We start from the raw sequence: 22,961 nt of genomic DNA on the forward strand, positions 1-22,961 counted from the left end.
AATGAAGGACGATTTGGCAGAGAAGACACGTCAATGCTTAATTTTCCAGGAGGCAGGCCACCAATGCACAAAAGAGATGGAAGAGCTGAAAACTCAGCTACGTGAAACCAAAGAGGCTTTGGAGGCAAAAGCCCCAGGATTTTCTAAGAAGCAGACAGGTAATAAAATTCAGGAAAACGCAACCACCGAGTTCACTCAAGTCGAGCTTACATCTGAGGTTAGTCTGGCCAATGTGGAAGTCGAAAAGAAGGTCGAGAATAAAGTCAGTGTTGGAAAGAAAAATGCCCATTGAAAGAAGACACAGAAACACAAATAATACCATTGATCTTGGCAGTGTATGGTTGTACTTTCATTCATAGACCCAGAAGTCAAATTGCAAACACAAAGGCACTCAGCTGTTTGGCCATGCAAGTAAAAGATGAGAATGTTCCAATTCCTCAAGAATCCGTTTCATTATTGAACTTCCTGGATTCATCACCGATATGTACCAGACAGATTAAAGACTGGACAAATCGAGACCCGGTCTTACCCAAAGTGCGAGATGAAGTGTTCTTCATGGTTGGGCACGAGCAAGAATCTGATGGAGTGAAACCGTATTTCCAGAGAAGATACGAAATAACCAGCCAGGAAGGCATCTTATTGTGGGGAGCACGAGTGATTGTTCTTCCAAAAGGATGAAAGCTGTTGTTATCTGAACTTCACAGTGCACATCCCGGAATCTCCTGAATGAAGACAATAGCACGCAGCTATTTATGGTGACCTGGGATGGATGGAGAAATAGAAAACCTAGCGAGAAATTGTATGCAGTGTCAGTAAGTACAAAATTTACCTTCAACAGCTCCGTTACACCCTTGGGAGTGGCCAGGAAGGCCATGGGTGCGAGTACACATCGACTATGTGGGACCTTTTATGCGGACAACGTGTCTAATTCTCGTCGACGCACATTCAAAATGGATGGACATATATGGAGTGAGGTCACCGACATCATCTGCTACAATAGACAAGCTATGACAAAGTTTTGCAATCAACGGACTACCTGAAGTGGTCGTATCAGACAATGGAACAGTATTTACCTGAATTTCACTGATTTATCAGCCTCAACGGTATTACTCGTGTGAAAACTTCACCATACCGCCTTTCTTCAAACGGACTGGCTGAGAGAGCAGTTCAGACGTTCAAATCTGGTGTGAAGGAATTGTCTGAAGATTCTATAGCGACTAAATTAGCCCGCTTTCTTTTCCATTCTAGAACCATCCCTCCGTTACAACAGGTGTCACACCTGCGGAATTGTTGATGAAGCGCCATCTCCGATCGAGACTGAGCCTCATTATGCCCAACTTGGGGGAGAAAGTGGAAAGGAGTCAGCAAAGTCAGAAAATTGGACATGACTGTCACAGTCGTGACGGGACTTCTAACGTAGGAGAGAAAGTATTTGTGAAGACTTTTAGAGAAGGGCCAGCATGGTTGTTAGGGGAAACAAGTGCAGTAACGGAACCTCTTCCCTACCACGTGAAAGTGGAAGATCAAGTTGAACGGAGACAGGTGGATCATGTAAGGAGAGGAGAAACAAAATACCCAGAAATGATTCCACCAGTGTTTGTGACTGAGTCAACGTCTCCTGTTGAAAGAACTCAACGGAGTACAGATGCGTCTGAAGGGCCGACTGTACCTGAAAGAGTCGAAGAAACAGATTTGCAGGTACCTGCTGAAGAACCAGATACTCAGACGATTCCAGTAAAGGAGGTTCCGGATAAAACATCAGAAGCTGTAGAGTTGAGACATTCTACACGCATAGGGAAACCCCCAGAGAGACTGACTTTGTAAATTATTTACTTCTGTGAATAATTTGATATTTTGAGAAAAATTGCGAGATGTATTTCTGAGTAAAGGGGGAGGGATGTAGTAATCTGATGTGTAATTTAACTTTAAGACAAATGTTGCAATGTAAGATTGCATAATATAGATGCCCAATAGCAGATTGGTGCGGGATATCTCTGTAGTCAGTAGTCTTGAGTTAGAGTCTGAACAGTAAAGGCAGAGTTTTGAGTTGTGAGCACACGAGTGTAGCTGCTGAGTTTCTTTTGTAAATAAATAAAACGTGTTTCTTCTAAGAACGATCTACAGATCTTCTTTGTCTTGGTTCCAACTCGGTTACCCCAAAACAACTGTGCAACCCAGATCCTTTAGCCCCAAAAACCCAGGGCACTGGATCCAACAGGGTTCCACACACTGGGGTACGGGTCCCACACACACACTGACTCTCACTGGGGTAAAGGTCCCACACACACTGACTCTCACTGGGATACGGGTCCCACACACACTGACTCTCACTGTGGTACGCGTTCCACACACGCTGCGCTCACTGGGGTACGGGACCCACACACACACTGACTCTCACTGTGGTACATGTTCCACACACACTGACTCTCACTGGGGTACGGGACCCACACACACTGACTCTCACTGGGGTACGGGTCCCACACACACTGACTCTCACTGGGGTACGGGTTCCACACACACTGACTCTCACTGGGGTATGGGTCCCACACACACTGACTCTCACTGGGGTACGGGTCCCACACACACTGACTCTCAATGGGGTACGGGTCCCACACACACTGACTCTCACTGGGGTACGGGTTCCACATACAGTGACTCTCACTGGGGTACGGGTCCACACTCACTGACTCTCACTGTGGTACGCGTTCCACACACGCTGCGCTCACTGGGGTACGGGACCCACACACACACTGACTCTCACTGTGGTACATGTTCCACACACACTGACTCTCACTGGGGTACGGGACCCACACACACACTGATTCTCATTGGGGTACAGGCTCCACACACACTGACTCTCACTTGGGTACTGGTTCCACACACACTGACTCTCACTGGGGTGCAGGTTCCACACACACTGACTCTCACTGGGGTACAGGCTGCACACACACTGCCTGTCACTAGGGTATGGCAATTTGTTTGCAGATTTTTAGCATTAATAGAAACTTAGAATTTTGTTGCAAGTAAACTAGATGGAGTGTTCTACCAACAAAGAGTCCTTAGTTCATAGCTAACTGAACAATTTTACTATATTAATCAAATAGCTCCATCTGTTGAGGCATCTTCTGTACTACTTACCTGACGAGACCATAAGATGTAGGAGCAGAAGTAGGCCATTCGGCCCATCGAGTCTGCTCCACCATTCAATGAGATCATGGCTGATCTGATATTCCTAAACTCCACTTTCCTGCCTTTTCCCCATAACCCTTGATTCCCTTCCTGATTAAAAATCTTTCTCAGCCTTCAACATATTTAACGACCCAGCCTCTACAGCCCTTTGCAGTAAAGAATTCCACAGATTGACTACCCTCTGAGAGAAGAAATTCCTCCTCATCTCTATTTTAAATGAGCGCCCTCTTACCCTGAGATTATGCCCCCTGGTCCTAGACTCTCCCTCAAGGGGAAACAATCTCTCAGCATCTACCCTGTCAAGCTCCCTAAGAATCTTATATGTTTCAATAAGGTCACCTCTCATTCTTCTAAACTCCAATGAGTACAGGCCCAACCTACTCAACCTTTCCTCATAAGAAAATCCCTCCATCCCCGGGATCAACCTAGTGAACCTTCTCTGGACTGCTTCCAATGCCAGTATATCTTTCCTTAGATAAGGGGACCAAAACTGTTCACAGTATTCTAGGTGTGGTCTAACTAATGTCTTATATAGTTTTAGCAAGACTTCCCCATTTTTATACTCCATTCCCTTTGAAATAAAGGCCAACATTCCATTTGCTTTCTCTAACTTGTATGTTAGCTTTTTGGGATTCATGCACAAGAACTCCCAAATCCCTCTGTGTTGCAGCTTTCTGCAGTCTTTCTTCATTTAAATAATATTCAGCTCCTCTATTCTTCCTGCCAAAGTGCATAACCTCACATTTTCCCACGTTATATTCCATCTTCCAAGTTTTTGCCCAGTCACTTAACCTGTCTATATCCCTCTGTAGACTCCTTGTGTCATCCTCACCACTTGCCTTCCCACCTATTTTTGTGTATTCCGCAAACTTACCAATAGTACATTCACTTCCCTGAACCAAGTCATTAACATATATTGTAAATAATTGAGGCCCCAGCACTGATCTCTTTGGCACTCCACTAGTTACCAGTTGCCATCCTGAAAATGCCCTCCTTATCCCAACTCTCTGTCTTCTATTAGTTAGCCAATCCTCTATCCATGCTAATATACTACCTCCAACACTATGGGCTCTTATCTTATTAAGTAGCTTTATGTGCGGTACCTTAGCAAACATCTTTTGGAAATCCAAATATATTACATCTGCTGGTTCTCCTTTATCTATCCTCTTGTTACCTCCCCAAAGAATTCTAATAAATTTGTTAGGCATGATTCCCTCTTCATGTAGCCATGCTGACTCTGCTTGATTAGATTATGTATTTCTTAACACTCTGCTATTACATCCTTTATAATAGACTCCAACATTTTCCCAATGACAGGTGTTAAGCTAACTGGCCTATAGTTTTTTTTTGTCTCCCTCCCTTTTTGATTAAGGGTATTACATTGGACGGGCTCCAATCATCTGGGACTTTTCCAGAATCTAAGGATTCTTGGAAGTTGTACTACCAGTGCATCCACTATCTCTGTAGCTACTTCCTTTAATATCCTAGGATGCAACCCATTAGGTCCAGGGGACTTATCAGTCTTTAGCCCCATTAATTTTCCTTGTACTTTTTCTCTAGTGATAGTTATTGTATTTATTTCCTTCCCCACTTTTGCACCTTGATTATTTAGTATTTTTGGAATGCTATCTTCTACCTTGAAGACTGAAGCAAAGTATTTACTTGACTCCTCTGCCATTTCCTGGTTCCCCATTATTATTTCCCCAACCTCATTCTCTAAGGGGCCTATGTTCAATTTGGTCTGTCTCTTCCTTTTAATATACTTCAAGAAGCTCTTACTATCCGTTTTTATATTGCTTGTTAGTTTACCCTCAAAGTTTATTTTCTCCCTCTATATTGTTATTTGGTCATCTTTTGTTGGTTTTTAAAACTTTCCCAATCCTCTAATTTACCACTAATCTTTGCTACATTTTATGTTTTTTCTTTCAATTTGATACTGTCCTTAACTTCCTTGGTTAACCATGGTTGGTTTATCCCCTTCCTTGAATCCTTCTTCCTCACTGGGATATATCTTTGTTGAGACTCATGAACTATTTTCTTAAACGTCTGCCATTGTTCACCAACCGTCTTTTCTGCTAAACTCCTTTCCCAGTCCACTCCAGCCAACTCTGCCCTCATTCCATTGTAATTACCCTTATTTAAGTTTAGCACAGTTGCTTCTGATCCAAGTTTCTCACTCTCAAACTGAATGCTAAATTCCACCATATTATGGTCACTGTTTCCTAGGGGATCCTTTACTCTGAGATTATTTACTAAACCTGCCTCATTACATATTACCATATCCAAATAGCCTGATCCCTAGTTGGATTCACAATATATTGTTCTAAGAAACTGTCCCGAATACACTCTATGAATTCTTGCTTGTGTCTACCTCTGCCAATTTGATTTTCCCAATCTACATGAAGATTAAAGTCACCCATGATTAATGTACTACCTTTTATACATGCCCTCATTAGTTCTTGATTTATTCTCTTTCCTAAAGTATAGTTACTGTCAAGGGACTATAGGCTACTCCCACCAGTGTCTTCTTCCCCTTGTTCTTTCTTACCTCCACCCATATGGATTCTGCATCTTCCCATCCAAGATCATTTCTTGCTATTGTATTTATTCCATCTCGTACTAACAAAGCTACCCCACCACCCTTTCCATCCTGCCTGTCCTTTTGAAAAGTCACATACACGTGAATACTTAGTTCCCAGCTTTGAACTCCTTGTAACCACAACTTCGTATTGGCTACAAGATCATTCCCATTAACCTCAATTTGTGCCGATAATTCATTTATTTTGTTCCGAATACTATGTGCATTTAAGTAAAAGGCCATTAATTTTACCTTTTTACCATTATTTCCTCTTTTGACCCTATTTGCTGTTTTTTTTTAAGTTTGTACACTCTGTCCCTTCCTGTCACACTCTGGTATCATTACCCAAATAGCTGCCCTGCAAGGCTGCCATGTCCTTTTGCTTTGTAAGCTTACGTATCCCCTTTCCAGAACCCTCCCCCTCGTTCTATTTAGCCTAAAGCCCTCTCTACAGCCCTAGTTATTCAGTTCACAAGCACATTGGTCCCAGCACAGTTCAAGTGAAGCCTGTCCCACCGGAACAGCTGCCTTCTACCCCAGTACTGGTGCCAGTGCCCCATGAACTGAAATAAAAGCAAAATACTGCGGATGCTGGAAATCTGAAACAAAAACAAAAATTGCTGGAAAAACTCAGCAGGTCTGACAGCATCTGTGGAGAGGAAGACAGAGTTAACGTTTCGAGTCCGTGTGACTCTTCTTCAGAGCTAAAGGGAAGTAAAAATGTGGTGAAATATGTACTGTTTAAGGGGGTGGGACACGTGAACCTGGGTAGAAGGCCAGCGATAGGTGGAGGCAAAGGAGAGATTGTGAAAGATGTCATAAACAAAAGGGTGTTGATGGTGGTGATACTGGCTAAAGGATGTGCTAATGGTGACACTAAGAGTAGAAAGCAGGATGAGCAAGTGACTGATGGCCCTAGTGAGGGTGGGGTGGGGGAGGGGACAGTGTGGGAGAAAAGATCAAAGTAGGCTAAAAGGCAGGGATGAAACAGTGAATGGAAATACATTTTTAAAATAATAATAGAAATAGGTGGGAAAAAATATGTATAAAAATTTTTAAATAAATATTTGGAAAAAAGGGATCAAAAAGGGGTGAAGATGGAGGAGAGAGTTCATGATCTGAAGATTACACCCCTTCGACCTTTTGTTTATGACATCTTTCACAATCTCTCCTTTGCCTCCACCTATCACTGACCCTCTATCTAGCTTCACCTGTCCCACCCCCTTAAACAGTATATATTTCACCACATTTTTACTTCTCTTTAGCTCTGAAGAAGAGTCATACGGACTTGAAACGTTAACTCTGTCTTTCTCTCCACAGATGCTGTCAGACCTGCTAAGTTTTTCCAGCAATTTTTGTTTTTGTCCCATGAATTGAAACTCATTCCTCCCACACCAACCTCTGAGCCACACATTTAACTCCTTGACTTTATTTACCCTATGCCAGTTTGCCCTTGGCTCAGGTAGCAATCCCGAGATTATTACCTTGGTGGTTCTGCTTTTTAATTTAGCTCCTGACTGTTCAAATTCTTTCAGCACAACCTCCTTTCGAGTCCTATCAAGGTTGTTGGTACCAACATGGACGTCGACAACTGGATCCCTCCCCTCCCAGTCCAAGTTCCTCTCCAGCCCTGAGGAAATGTCCTTAACCATGGCACCGGGCAGGCAACACAGCCTTTGGGACTCACACTCACGGCTGCAGAGAACAGTATCTATCCCCCGAATTATACTGTCCCCTACTTCTACTACGTTCCTATTTCCTCGCCCCACTTGAATTGATCCCTGTACCAAGTGGTCAGTTCACTCATCCTCCCTGCGGTCCCCACTCTCATCCACACAGCTTGCAAAAACCTCGTAACTGTTGGACAATTGCAGGGACCGAGGCTCCTCAAAGGCTACCCCCTGAGTCGCCAAACCTGCTTCACCCGCAGTCACACCCTCCTATTCCTGATCACAGACCTACTCTGAATTACCTAATCTGAGAGGTATGATCGCCTCCTGGAACAAAGTGTCCAGGTAACTTTCACCCTCCCTGATGTGATGCAATGTCTGCAGCTCGGACTCCAGCTCCTCAACTCAGATCTGAAGTTCCTTGAGCTGCAAACACTTACTACAGATGTGTTTGCTCTGGATCACCTTGGTGTCCAGCTACTCCCACATGCTGCAGTAGCAACACATCACCCATCCTGCCATCACTATCATAATTTATTCAATTTATTAATTGATTTATAAATTACTGCACCCCCTCAAGTTTCTTCATCAGTGATCCTCTATTACTGTAAGTCCCTGTTTAATGTTGCTCCGTTTAACATGGTTTTGTTTTAATGTATGTCAGTTAATGGGACCTGTATTGATGTTTAGCATTATGAGATTTGTATTAACATTGTTTCAAAACTACTTGAAGAAACTTACCTCCTGAAAGTGCTCCTCCTGCCTCTCGCTGCTCATCTTCAGCGCCCTTGCCCACAGAGAGGGTCCAGGAGAGGGAAGAAGCAAGCAGGAGAATCAGGAAGGGGGAGATTTGGTGAGAGGATGGATCAGCGAGAGGATGGGTTCGGGGCAGAAGAAGCCTCGAGCCCAGGGGGTCGGCAGCGAGAGGGTGGGTTCAGGGGTGGGAGAGGCCACGGGTCTGGTGGGTCAGCAGTGAGTCAGGAAACGACACAGGCCGCGAACTGGAACTTCCTGAGAGGAGGGGCCTGCAGCGACCAGGAGGGTCAGAGAACAGGATGCGTAGTGAGCAGGAATGGCAGTGAGCGAGAGGTCCTGTAAGTATAAAGTTACCATCTTTCCTTTATATTTTTAAGTTTATTTTATTTTAAAAGTCATTTCATTTACCAATATAGGAACTGAGTAATGTAAAGTATTTCAACTTAAAGAGTATAATGTTTTAATGTTTTTTCTGATGAGGAATATGCTACGGAACCTAACTGCAGCTTTTACATTGGTTTTAATGAGAAAATATGATTCACTTAAAGTCGTTTCACATAAAGTTGTGATTTTCAGGATGCAATTTCAGCTTTTAAGTGAGGACTTGCTGTATTGCAGATTTTGTGTCAAAGTCCCAGTGTCAGGCTACCGCTATAGTCAGAAAACCCAAATTTGGTGTTAGCCTCTTGGTTTATTCAAGGCTTTATTCATTAGCAAATCTCGAATACTGTGTGCAGTTTTGGTCTCCTTATTTAAGGAAGGATGTAAATGCATTGGAGGTGGTTCAGAGGAGGTTTACTAGATTGATACCTGGAATGAGTGGGTTGTCTTATGAGGAAAGGTTGGACAGACTGGGCTTGTTTCCACTGGAGTTTAGAAGAGTGACGGGTGACTTGATTAAAGCATATAAGATCCTGAATGATTGACAAGTTGGACATGGAAAGGATGTTTTCTCTTGTGGGTGAGACCCAGAACTAGGGGGCACTGTTTTAAAATTAGGGGTTGCCCTTTTAGGACAGAGACGAGGAGAAATTTTTTCTCTCAGAGGGCTGTGTGACTTAGGAACTCTCTGCCTCAGAAGGTGGTGGAGGCGGGGTCACTGAATATTTTTAAGGCAGAGGTAGATAGATTCTTGTTAGACAAGGGAATCAAAGGTTATCGGGGGTGGATGAGAATGTGGGATTCGAAACACAAACAAATCAACCATGATCTTTTTGAATGGCAGAGCAGGCTTGAGGGGCTGAATAGCTGACTTCTGCCCTTATTTCATATGTTCTTATGCAAAGTACTTCTCAAACCAGTTTGAACTGCCATGGTCAAAATATCTAAACACAGAAGCCAATTTGGCTCCAGCCAGGGCACCAGAGAAAATCCTTCCGTTCTTCCTTGAAATTACCAAGGTGCCCTGCCTCCCTTTAGAGGCAGATGGGGCCTCAGTTTAACATATTGCCTCTGGAAGTGCAGCACTCCCTCGGTACTGGGAAAGTCAGCCATGGAATGGGACTCAAACACATGAATTTCAGACTCAAGGGGCAAAAGAACCAGAGGGAAAATGAGGAGAAATATTTTCAGAAGAGGGGTGGTTAAGATCTGAAAGGCACCACCTCAATTTGTGGTGGAATCAGATTCCATAGGAACTTTCTAAAGACACCAGGACACTGGAATAATTTGCAGGGCTGTGGGGAAAGAGACCATAAGACATAGGAGCAGAAATTAGGCCATTCGGCCCATCGAGTCTCCTCCGCCATTCAATCATGGCAGAGCAAGAGGAGTGGGACTAACTGGATAGGTTTAAAGGAGCTGGCACAGACATGATGGGCTGAATGGCCTCCTTCTCTGCTGCCGGAGTCAATGAATGTGCAGACAGATGCCATCAGTGAATTTCTGGCAGTAGCTCACCCACTTCCTCACACCATGTGGTCTCCATGGCCAAGCCCTCTGTCCCTGAACCCAGTCCCCCAGGTGCTGCCTGCCCCCTCCAGAGACCCACGGCTGCTCCCTGGGAAAGACAACCTAACCCTTAGCCACGCCTATTCTGCAAGCCCCGCCCCATCCCCTTTAGAGCCCCGCCCACTACCGTGAGCCGGGTATTTTCCTCATGCTCCGTCCATTCCACGCCCACTTTACTAGCTCCGCCCATCCATTGGCCCCGCCCCTGATTGTATTACCTCACACTAAGCCCCGCCCGCCCCTTAAAAGAAACCGGGCCGAGGGGCGTGGCTGGTCGCTTTTCTGATGTCATCATCTCTACGCGCCTCCCCGCGGCCATCTTGCGGATTGATTCTGTTCCGATTGTTTTCGTTTCTCTCCCCAGTTTTGTCTCCGGAACCGGCGGCGCAATCATGGCGGCTCCGCTCGGTCTCAACGCTAAACAGCCGCCGATCCAGTCCACGGCTGGAGCCGTGCCCGTCCTCAATGAGAAAGGTGACGGGGGCCTGGCCAGGGGATTGAGGCCTAGTCACGGCCGGAGCCCCGGGCGGTCGTTACAGTGACCCCGGGGGGGGGGGGGGGGGAGGAGAGAGAGAGTGGCTGAGGGCCCGGGGGGTGGGGGGGGAGTGGCTGAGGGCCCGGGGGGTGGGGGGGGAGTGGCTGAGGGCCCGGGGGGTGGGGGGGGAGTGGCTGAGGGCCCGGGGGGTGGGGGGGGAGTGGCTGAGGGCCCGGGGGGTCGGGGGGGAGTGGCTGAGGGCCCGGGGGGCGTGGCTGAGGGCCCGGGGGGTGGGGGAGTGGCTGAGGGCCCGGGGGAGGGGTCGGAGTGAGTGAGGGCCCGGGGGAGGGGTCGGAGTGAGTGAGGGCCCGGGGGAGGGGTCGGAGTGAGTGAGGGCCCGGGGGAGGGGTCGGAGTGAGTGAGGGCCCGGGGGAGGGGTCGGAATGAGTGAGGGCCCGGGGGAGGGGTCGGAGTGAGTGAGGGCCCGGGGGAGGGGTCGGAGTGAGTGAGGGCCCGGGGGAGGGGTCGGAGTGAGTGAGGGGCCGGGGGAGGGGTCGGAGTGAGTGAGGGGCCGGGGGAGGGGTCGGAGTGAGTGAGGGGCCGGGGGAGGGGTCGGAGTGAGTGAGGGGCCGGGGGAGGGGTCGGAGTGAGTGAGGGGCCGGGGGAGGGGTCGGAGTGAGTGAGGGGCCGGGGGAGGGGTCGGAGTGAGTGAGGGGCCGGGGGAGGGGCCGGAGTGAGTGAGGGGCCGGGGGAGGGGCCGGAGTGAGTGAGGGGCCGGGGGAGGGGCCGGAGTGAGTGAGGGGCCGGGGGAGGGGCCGGAGTGAGTGAGGGGCCGGGGGAGGGGCCGGAGTGAGTGAGGGGCCGGGGGAGGGGCCGGAGTGAGTGAGGGGCCGGGGGAGGGGCCGGAGTGAGTAAGGGGGGCGGAGTGAGTGAGGGCCCTGGGGTGTCGGAGTGAGTGAGGGTCCGGGGGGATCGAACCGAATGAGCGAGGGGCCGGGTGGGGGGGGGGGTGGAGTGAGCGAGGGGCCGGGGGAGGGGGCGGAGTGAGCGAGGGGCCAGGGGGATCGGAGTGAATGAGTGAGGGGCCGGGGGGGGGTGGAGCGAGCGAGGGGCCAGGGGGATGTCGGAGCGAGCGGGGGGCCGGGGGGGGTGTCGGAGTGAATGAAGGGCCGGGGTGGGGTGGGGGGGTCGGAGCGAGCGAGGGGCCCGGGGGGGTGGTCGGAGTGAATGAGTGGCCGGGTGGGGTCAGAGTGAATGAAGGGCCGGGGTGGGGGGGGGGAGTGGGGTGGGGGGGTCGGAGCGAGCGAGGGGCCCGGGGGGGTGTCGGAGTGAATGAGTGGCCGGGTGGGGTCAGAGTGAATGAGGGGCCGGGGTGGGGGTGTCGGAGCGAACGAGGGGCTTGGGGGGGTGGGTGGTCGGAGTGAATGAGGGGCCTTGGGGGGGGGGGGGTGTGGTTTGGAGCGAGCGAGGGGCCCGGGGGGTGAGGGGTCGGAGTGAGTTGGGGGCTGAGCGGGGGCTGTTGACTCAGTGAAAGATGTCGTCTGGTGAAACACTTTGGGATATTTTACTATGTTAAAGGTGCTGTATAAATACAAGTTGTTTATTTGGTAACGGCTCCAGCCTCAGAGGCCAGTCCAGTCACTGCCAACTCTCCCCCCCCACCCCCAGAGAATCACATCCCACTGAAGGCCCATCCTGTCTTTGCCTTTCCTTCCTCTCGGGTGCTTTTGCCCCGCCCGAAACTCTTGTTGTCCCTGGATAATCCCCCCGCCTTCTCTTTCCGATGTGTCCATTGAGGAATCAATCCAGACCGTCCTGCCCAGGCGACAGTTTGGCTGGCGATTGATTCCGCTCACCTCAACCTTCCCCCATAACAGATCAACGAATGCCATCCCTCTCTCTCTTTCTCTCTGGAATGTCACAGGCTCATTGTGGAAGATTGCATTGATATCTGGATTTGACTGGAACCTGTAACCTTCCTACGTGATTGTACTTTCCACTCCGTCACCCACATCACTAAATCACACCTTTGTGTCTCTCTCAGGCATCTTACTGGTTTCACCCCTCACTCCTCCTCTCAGGCACTTATGACACCCAGTACCATCCTAGTGTTTTTCCAGTGATGGATTCCCTCCACCTCCATCAAACTCTGCTCTGTGACTTCTCGCCCATGGTGGTTTTAATCTCTGTCTCATACAAACATAGGAGCAGAAGTGGGCCGTTCAGCCCCTTGAGCCTGCTCCGCCATTCAATAAGATCATGTCTGATTTGTTTGCATTTTGAATTCCACATTCCCATCTACCTCCGATATTCTTTGATTCTTTTGCCTAACAAGAATGTATCTATCTCCGCCTTAAAAATACTCCATGACCCTGCCACCACCACCTTTTGAGGCAGAGAGTTCCAAAATCGCACGAACATCTGAGAGAAAAAATTTCTTCTCATCTTCGTCCTAAAAGAGCGATCCCTAATTTTAAAACAGTGCCCCCTAGTTCTGGACTCAAGAGGAAACATCCTTTCCACGTCCACTTTGTCAAGACCGTTCAGGATATTATACACTTCAATCAATTATATACTCACTCTTCTAAACTCCAGTGGAAACAAGTCCAGTCTGTCCAACCTACACTCATAAGAAAACCCACTCGTTCCAGGTATCAGTCTAGTAAACTTTCTCTGAACCGCCTCCAACACATTTACATCCTTCCTTAAATAAGGGATCCAAAACTGCACACAGTGTTCGAGATGTAATCTCCCCAACGTCCTGCATAACTGAAGCATAACGCCATTACTTTAATGTTTAATTCCTCTCCTAGTAGTAATCCATTAGCCTTATTACTTGCTGTACTTGCATAATAACTTTTTGTGACTCATGCACTAGAACTTCGAGATCCCTCTGCACCTCAGAATTCTGAAGTTGTTCTCTTTTAAGTAACACTCTGCTTTTTTAAAATTCTTTCTGCCAAAGTGAACAACCTCACATTTTCCCACATTATACTCCATCTGCCAGATTTTTGCCCACTTACTCAACCTGTCTATATCTGTCTGCAACCTCCTCATGTCCTCTTCACAACATACTTTCCTACGTATCTTTGTGTCATCTGCAAATTTAGCTACCATGCCTTCACTCTGCTCATCTAATTATCTAAGCCATTGATGTAAATTGTAAAAAAGTTGAGGCCCCAGCACAGACCCCTGCGGGACTCCACTCATCACATCCTGCCAATCAGAAAAAGACCCATTTATGCATATTCTCTGTTTTCTGCCAGCCAGCCAATCTACTATTCATGCTAATATGTTACCCCCTACACCATGAGCTTTTATTTTCCGCAATAGCCTATGATGTTGCACTTTATCAAATGCCTTCTAGAAATCAAAGTACAGCACGTCTACAGGCTCCCCTTTAACCACAGCGCATGTTACTTCTTCAAAGAACTCCAATAAATTGGTTAAGCGTGATTTCCCTTTCACTAGACCATGTTGACTCTTCCTGATTACCTTGAGTTTTTCAAAGTGCCCAGCTATAACCTCCTTAATGATCAATTCTAACACCTTCCCCACAACAGATGTCAAGCTAACTGGCCTCTAGTTTCCTGTTTTCTGCCTCCCTCTCTTCTTGAATAGAGGGGTTATATTTGCTACTTTCCAATCTGATGGAACCTTTCCAGAATCTAGTGAATTTTGGAAAATTAACACCAGCGCATCTACCACTTCATTAACCACCTCTTTTAAGATTCTAGGATGAAGTCCTTTGGGACCCGGAGACTTGTCAGCCCACAGCTCCATCAGTTTGCTCAGTACTGCTTCCCCAGTGATTGTAATTTCACCAATTTCCCCTCTCCCTTCCACCTCCTGATTTACAGCTATTACTGGAATGTTTTTGTATCCTCTATAGTGAAGACAGAGCAAAATATTTGTTCATTTCATCCGCCATTTCTTTATTATCTACTATTAACTCCCCACTGACATTCTCTAGCGAACCAACACTCACTTTCTTACTATTTTCCTTTTTAGATAGCTGTAGAAAATCTTGCTATCTAATTTCAAATTTCTAGCTAGCTTCTTCTCATACTCCATTTCTTTCCCCTGATTATCTTTTAGTCATTCTCTGCCGTTCTTTATATTCTGACCAATTATCTGACCTGCCACTCATCTTTCCGCAGTTATGTTTTTCCCTTAAGTTTGATGCTTTCTTTAATTTCTTTAGTTAACCATGGATGGTGGGTATTCCCTTTAGAAATTTTAGGAATATACATATTCTGAATATTTGGAAATATACCCTTAAACATCTGCCACTGCTTCTCTATTGATCTATCCCTTAGCCTAGTATCCCAATTCACTTCAGCTAGCTCAGCTTTCATGCCCACATAGTTGCCCTTATTTAAGTTTGAGAGACTAGTCTTAGACCCACTCTTCTCCTTTTCAAACTGGATGTAAAATTCAACCATATTGTGGTCGCTGCTATCTAGGGGTACCTTTACTCTGAGGTCATCTCAGTTCAGCCACGCCATAGCTGGGTGGGAGACCTGAGGCCCAGTCCCCTTTCGATCTCATGTTGCTGATGATTCTCCAGTTACTGTGGTAATGCTCTTCACTAAACACAGCTGCCTTCTGTGCCCAGGTGAGGTGTCAATGGAAAAGGTGAAGGTGAAACGCTATGTCTCTGGTAAGCGACCCGACTATGCGCCAATGGAGTCCTCAGACGAGGAGGAGGAGGACTTCCAGTTTGTTAAGAAGCCGAAGGACACCGAGGCGGAGCCTGAGGTGACAGAGGAGTTGGCAAATGACCCCCGTCTGAAGCGTCTCCAGAACCGGCTCTCCGAGGATGTAGAGGAGAGGTAAGAGACTCTGGGGATCACACAGGGTCAGCCAAGTTCTATTTATTTTTATTTGATTGTGTTCTGTTTATAATATTACAGGCTTCCTCCTTAAACATACTGCCTGCACCTGAACTGCACAGATCAGGGAAGGTCGCAGGTGAAATGTCTGGTCTCAGCTGAAGGCCAGGGGATGAGTGGTTTCACTGCCCCTCAGTTAAGGAATTTTTAAAAAGTCACTAGGATTGCTGTTCCTGATCAGGAAATGAGCATACAACCCAGGCTTGTACTGAGGGAGGATTGCACTGTCAGAGATGCCATCTTTCAAATGCGATATTAACCCAAATGTCAATTTAAGTGGACGTCAAATATCCCAGGCAACTGTTTTCCTGGCCAATATTTATGCTTCAACCAAAATCACTAAAATGACAGACTAACAGGGCATTTATTTAAATTGCTGCTTGTGGGATGGACAAACTGGCTGCTGCATTTACCTTCTTAACAACAATGACTACATTGCAAGTCATTCACTTTTGGATGTCCTGAGGATGTGAAAAGGGCTATATCAATGAAGTAATGTTCAGTGTTCGAGCTCTGTTGCTCCCTGGAGAAGATGACGGTTGTGTTTTCTTTTTGCCTTTCTTCAGACTGGCTCGGCATCGGATGATCGTTGAGCCCGAGGTGGTGATGGAAGCGGAATCGGAGGACGAGGGTGAGCCATGGCATGTGGATCGGGAGGACACCAGTGAGGAAGAGGAGGAGGAAGTGGACGATGAGGTGTGTTTGGGTCTCGCGCTAGCACTTAAGTAACAATGAACGGGAAATAGTGAACCTTTAAAAGCAGGAGGACCGACGGCAGAAGTCAATGTGTGGGAGTGAATAGACTGGATACAGATTGGGTGGAGACTCAATTACTGGACACACGCAGACCCCAACCCAAGTGCAGATTCTAAGCGGAATCACAGGCCTGTCTCTCTTCTTTAGATGCTGACCAGTTTTTTCAGAATGATACTGGGCAATGACAGTGGAAGGAGTGGTCGAAGCAAATAAGATATATTTAAGGGGAAGTGAGAAAGCAATAGAAAAATATGCTGATAGAGTGAGATGAAGTAGGGTGGAGCATAAACAACAGCACTGACCTCATAGAGTCTTAGTCATACAGCACAACACAGAAAAAGGCCCTTTGGCCCATCGAGTCTGCGCCAGTCAAACAAGTACCTAACTATTCTAATCCCATTTTCCAGCACTAGGCCCATAGCCTTGTATGCCATGGCATCGCAAGTGCACATCCAAATACTCCTTAAATGTTATGAGGGTTTCTGCCTCTACCACCCTTTCAGGCAGTGAGTTCCAGATTCCCACCACCCTCTGGGTGAAAAAATTCTTCCTCACATCCCCTCTAAACCTCCTGCCCCTTACCTTAAATCTATGCCCCCTGGTTATTGATCCCTCCACCAAGGGGAGAAGTTCCTTCCTGACCTGTTGGGCTGAATAGCCTGCTTCTGTGCTGTGCACGTCAGACAGATTGCAGCTGCTGGCATCGGTTGCCCCTCAGGCTGGTGGGTGTATGACCCTGGACTATTCCCCCAAAGTTACTTACTGGCACAGGATGTAGGTATCGGGTGTAAAACTGGGCAGCCCTGCCCAGGAAGGACCTGGCACCTTTGCTGAGTTAACTGATTGCAGCTGAAATGCAAGTAGACAGACTGCAGTTAGCTTCAACCTCCCTTGAGCAATGCAAGAACCAGGGCTCTGGCTGCAACATTTGAGGGTGTGGTGTGATGAAGACATGGTCAGGCTTTGAATGCCTCCCACATTCAAATAACCTATCCAGGTTAACACATTAAGGCCACTTGACTGAGGGAACAGGAGATGGTCAGTGCCTGAGGAACTGCATGTAGGTTGGGTAAAGCTGGTTGGACAAGGTTAGGGCCATGGGAGAGGACAGAAATGAATTATTGTCCGTTGGATCAGGGGATGGTGGTTATCTTTAGAAATCATTTTCAGCACACTCAGCCCAACTGGTCTGTGTTGATGTTTATGGTCTGCAACCAGCCTCCTCCAATCTTACTTCGTCTCAATCTCATCTTTCTATTCTTTTTTTCCCTCGTGTGTTTATCCAGCTTCCCCTTAAATGTATTGACTCTATTCACCTTATCCACTCCCTATGGTAGCAAGTTCCACATTCTCACCATTCTCAGTAAAAGAAGTTTCTCCTGAATTCCCGATTAGATTTATTAGTCACTATCTTAAAATGATGGCCTCACTTCTGGTCCTCCTGCAAGTGGAAAGGTTGTTAACTTTAGTTGAGTTGTGACTGTGTGTGGACAGCTTTGATCAGTAATTGAAGGTCAGGAGCCCAAGCAGATTTACGGCTGTCCCTCTCGTACCCTGGCAGGAAATTGAACGCCGTCGTGCTATGATGAGACAGCGAGCTCAGGAGAGAGAGAATGAGGAATTGGAACTGTTGGAACTGGAGGATGAAGGCAGATCTGGAGAAGAGTCGGAAGAGGAGTCTGAGTATGAGGAATATACAGACAGCGAGGACGAGACTGAACCAAGGCTAAAGCCTGTCTTTATAAGAAGGTATGGATCATCTATAAAGCTGGCAACCCATAAACTTTCTCATGCAAAGCAGCAAGTGTGGGAAAACAGCCTGCAGTGTGTGGGGGCAAAGGGCACAACACCAGGTTAAAATTACCAACAATCAGGGTAAAATTTATTAATTCACTTGGGCCATTAGCTGACTTGCGCCAGAAGTATTAACATTGTCAAACCAGTGCAGTAAGGGAGGCTCTTCTGGGAATGAAGCTGAGGCATGTTGAGTAATTCAGGGAGATTGACTCTATTCAACTCTTCTGTACCTGCCCTGGGAGTGTTTGATGATGACAGTGTAGAGGGAGCTTTACTCTGTATCTTACCCCATGCTGTACCTGTCCTGGGAGTGTTTGATGGGGACAGTGTAGAGGGAGCTTTACTCTGTATCTAACCCTGTGTTGTACCTGTCCTGGGAGTGTTTGATGGGGACAGTGTTCAGGGAGCTTTACTCTGTATCTAACCCTGTGCTGTACCTGTCCTGGGAGTGTTTGATGTGGACAGTGTAGAGGGAGCTTTACTCTGTGTCTAACCCCGTGCTGTACCTGTCCTGGGAGTGTTTGATGGGGGCAGTGTAGAGGGAGCTTTACTCTGTATCTAACCCTGTGCTGTACCTGTCCTGGGAGTGTTTGATGGTGACAAGGTATTGAGACGTTTATCCCTCACTCAGTGATAAAACATATTGGCTGATAATCAGATTGCTGTTTGTGGGATCTTGCTGTGCATATATTAGCTACTGTGTTTCCTAAATTACAACAGTGACTACACTTAAAGTACTTCATTCAATGGCATTACTGTTGCTGAATCCCTCACTATCAACAATCTGGGGGTTACCAGAAACCAGAAACTGAACTGAACCAGCCATATAAATACTGTGGCTACAAGAGCAGGTCAGAGTCTGGGAATCCTGCAGCGAATAACTTGCCTCCTGACTCCCCAAAGCCTGTCCATCATCTATAAGGCACAATTCAGGAATGTGATGGAATACTCTCCACTTGACTGGATGAGTGCAGCTCCGACAACACTCATAAAGCTCGATATCATCCTGGACTATGCCGCCTACTTGATTGGCACCGCATCTACCACCTTAAACAATCATTTTGTCCACTGATGCACAGTGACAACGGTGTTTAACATCTACAAGATGCACTGCAGCAACTCGACGGCACCTCCCAAATCCACAGCCTTTACCACCTGGAAGGACAAGGGCAGCAAATTCATAGGAATACAAGCAGCTGCAAGTTACCCTCCAAGTCACACACCATCCTGACTTAAAATTTTGTCGCTTAGTCTAACTCCTGAAACTCCCTTCAGAACAGCACTGTGGGTGTACCTACACCCCGTGGACTGCAGTAGTTCAAGAAGACAGCATCACCACCAGCTTCTTAAGGGCAGTCAGAGATGGGCAATAAATGCTGGGCTAGCCAGTGACATTCTCACCCTGTGAAAGGATTAATTTATAACAAATTGGCTTTGGGGATATAAAAACTATTTTATCCAATTTCTTTTATCTGAGCTTTGTATTATGAGCGAATCTGTGCAGGACTTCTTGACGAACGTCCCCTTCTGATTTTCCCCAGAAAGGACCGTGTTACTGTGCAGGAACGTGAGGCTGAGGCCGTAAAGCAGAAGGAGCTGGAGCAGGAGGCAAAACGTTTGAGCGAGGAGCAACGCAAGTACACGCTGAAGGTACTGAGCGCAGGCTGCAGATCTGCACTGCTTCCTGTGTGCATTGTGAAATCCTGCCCTCCTCCAGCACAGGTCACAGGATAGGGATTAGGAATACCCTGGGCTGGATTTGTGCTCTGCAGCGCGGTGCCACTGCAGGAAGCATGCTGTGGGGGAGGGGGGTGGTGGTGGCACAGTGACTGGATAAGACTGGCGGTCTAGTTTTGGATATTGGGATGGCACTAATGGAGGAAGGGCAGTACCAGTGGGTGGGGATGGATGGCAGACCATTCTAGTGAGGGCAGAGGAGTATCAGTGGTTTCCATGGGGTACTACCAAGCGTTGTCGTGGCATTTTGCAGATTGTGGAAGAGGAGGCCAGGCGGGAGATCGAGGAGTCACGGAGAACACTGTCGGCTCTCGATGCACTGAACACCGATGATGAGAACGATGAAGAGGAATACGAGTCGTGGAAAGTTCGGGAACTTAAACGCATTAAACGGGACAGAGAGGAGCGGGAATCGTGAGTACTGTATTTAATCACTATATACCACCACCTCTTCATTACTACAACACCCTCCCCATTCCCTTTAAACCCTGCAGAAATATGTCAGCATATATGCTGCATAACTAACTCACTCTTTACTGAATCACTATCCAATATACAAGTTAGCTGGGCATTTCTTTGAGCAGCGTGTCCACTATCAGTACATTACTTCAGTGTGTTTATATAAAGTGAGTATGATAATGCTAACTTTGAATAAAATTAATCTTGCTTTCCCCCCCTATCTGATTTTCTGTGTGGATGAAGTGATTATTTTGTGATTGTGAAAGGGTCATTCCTTGTTTCATGACCTTCCCATTTTGCAGCATGGAGAAGGAGAAAGCTGAGATTGACCGAATGCATAACCTGACAGAGGAGGAGAGGCGAGCAGAGCTCCGAGCCAACAGCAAAGCCATCACCAACAAAGCCAGCAAAGGGAAATACAAGTTCCTGCAGAAATACTACCACAGAGGAGCCTTCTTCATGGTGAGTGGAGCTGGTTTCAGCTGACACTAAACGCAAGCCCCAATGTTTTGGGGGTTCCCTGGTAGTGCCAGTAATAGATGCATCAGCCTGTGCTCACGCTCCTAGTGACTTGTGTTGGAAACTGTTTGTGGTGATTGGGCTCCAGTGTGATGGCGTCCAGAGTTGGATAGCCTGCTGACACTCACTGACATTAATGGCCATTCAGACGAGTACAAAGGGCTGCTGTTGCACGTGGTTCCAGGCCCCAGTGAGAGGCAGCACCTTTGAGAGATAGAGATGAGAGCCATGATCTGTCGAGGAATCTTTGAGCATGTGCTGATTATTTGCAAAAATGGGCCATGGACAGAATTTGATGTGTTTTATTTTGTTACAAACCTTATCTGTCTGCCCTGGGAGTATACACCACTTGTTAATAGATGTAAAACTCCCTCTAGTGTGCTAAATTAACTGACCCTCTTGTTTACTGTCTGACAGGATGAAGAGGAGGATCTGTACAAACGGGACTTCAGTTCCCCAACGCTGGAGGATCATTTCAACAAGACCATCCTGCCCAAAGTCATGCAGGTACTGTGCACCTGGATTACCTGAGGTGGGACCAATAAGGTCCCACCCTTATTGTGGGAGGGGGAGGGTTAAGGCAGGTATTGGGGAGATCCTATGGCACTGCCAAAGTAACTGGTTTTCAGAGATAAACAGCTCTGGGTACGAGAGTGAGAAACAAGCTGGGGGTCAGCTGGAAGAGTAGAATGCTCCCGCACTCAAGTGGCTGGACGATGCTGCTGAGGTCCTGCTGGACCCTGAGGACATCCAGGACAAGAGGGGCAAGGCTCAACTGGGGAACTTACCCGCTTTCTCACTGACCGACGCTTCTACCAACAAAATGCATGGCACATCACTCAACATTTGAAAGAGAGAAGCTGGCTTTGTGTTTCCCGTGGAGTCTCAGTCAGAATACCATACGTTTCGATGGAGCTTTAAAACTGCTGCCCTTCAGACGTCAACTGACCACTTCTGTGCACTTTCCTAGCGCCGTAACCACCTGTTGTGAAAGATAGGGGAATGAGAATCTCAGTGGCTCCCTACATGATTCATCATATGTAAAGAATGATTAACTGGGTCATGTCTCCCCACATGAGAAAGTCAAATAAAAAGAGAAAGCTGAGTGTGCTGGAATCCAAGCTGATAACGGGGGACACCAGAAACTCCAACACATTTTGTTCTTTTTTTTTAAGCTTTTATTTTGTTTTAAACCTTTCATTTAGACTTTTAGAGATTTCAGTTACCAAGGGGGAAAATGGTGATCGGAAGTTTTCAGGTGAAAGTTTATCAACGTGAGTTATGATGAAATGGAATGTGCTGCCTGAATGGGTGGTGAGGAGTGAACAGGAGCTTCCTGAAGGGAATTGGATAAATACCTGAAGGAAAATTGGGATATGGGGAAAGAGCAGGGAGTGAACCGAATTATATAGCTCATTCCAAGAGCCAGCACAGGCATGCAGGGCTGAACGGCCTCTGTCTACGCTGTGTGATTCTGTGACTGGTGGGCTGCACGTTTCCTGTACTTTGTGTGAAATTTGCTTTGTTGCTGTTTGAATGAAAATGCTTGGCTGGCTAAACTGAATTTGGGGCCACGTTTCACTCCCTCCATCAGGTCAAAAACTTTGGTCGTTCAGGCCGGACCAAATACACTCACCTGGTCGACCAAGACACCACCTCGTTTGACTCGGCATGGGCCCAGGAATCTGCTCAGAACAGCAAGTTCTTCAAGCAGCGGGCGGCTGGCGTGCGTGACGTCTTTGAGAGGCCCTCAGCCAAGAAGAGGAAGACCACGTAATCTCGGGGGGGCAAAGGGCATTGAGGCCACATGAACTTTGTTTTGCGCCAAGCATTAGATCTTTTGCACGGTGACCCTTTACCACAGCTGGTTCCAGTTTCTAAAACTTAGTAATCGTCTGTTAAAATATTGTTACCTCCGGTGAACATACTGTTTGCGTGTTTTTAAGAAAGCAGGTTTAAGTTACATTTTTTCTGGAGCGTTTACATCTGTGCAATCATGTATCCTTTTCCCTGTTGTTTTGCTGAGTAGGATTAAAAATTGCAAGTTAGTGAATTTATTTATAATCTCCTTGTTTCATTCTTGTGAGCTGGGCTACATATCCTCCTGAGGGAGGAACATTGTGTTCAGGCAACAATGCAGTGTGAGTCTGCACATTGTAAATTAGTACCCTGGATTCAAT

At 47.2% G+C, this 22,961-nt stretch overlaps 1 protein-coding gene across 1 annotated transcript; it reads left to right on the top strand.

Moving 5' to 3' along the window:
- Positions 1 to 10,435: 10,435 nt before the first annotated feature.
- Positions 10,436 to 22,838, top strand: mfap1 (microfibril associated protein 1). The gene is made up of 9 exons (XM_078532393.1): positions 10,436 to 10,617; positions 15,237 to 15,453; positions 16,080 to 16,209; positions 17,831 to 18,018; positions 19,608 to 19,716; positions 20,057 to 20,217; positions 20,565 to 20,724; positions 21,199 to 21,288; positions 22,376 to 22,838. The coding sequence occupies exons 1-9, from the start codon at positions 10,536 to 10,538 to the stop codon at positions 22,556 to 22,558; spliced, it is 1,320 nt and encodes a 439-aa protein (XP_078388519.1). The 5' UTR covers positions 10,436 to 10,535; the 3' UTR covers positions 22,559 to 22,838.
- Positions 22,839 to 22,961: the final 123 nt, after the last annotated feature.

This window comes from Cetorhinus maximus, chromosome 30 (genome assembly GCF_964194155.1).
Source record: "Cetorhinus maximus chromosome 30, sCetMax3.hap1.1, whole genome shotgun sequence".
Classification (NCBI taxonomy): Eukaryota; Metazoa; Chordata; class Chondrichthyes; order Lamniformes; family Cetorhinidae; genus Cetorhinus; species Cetorhinus maximus.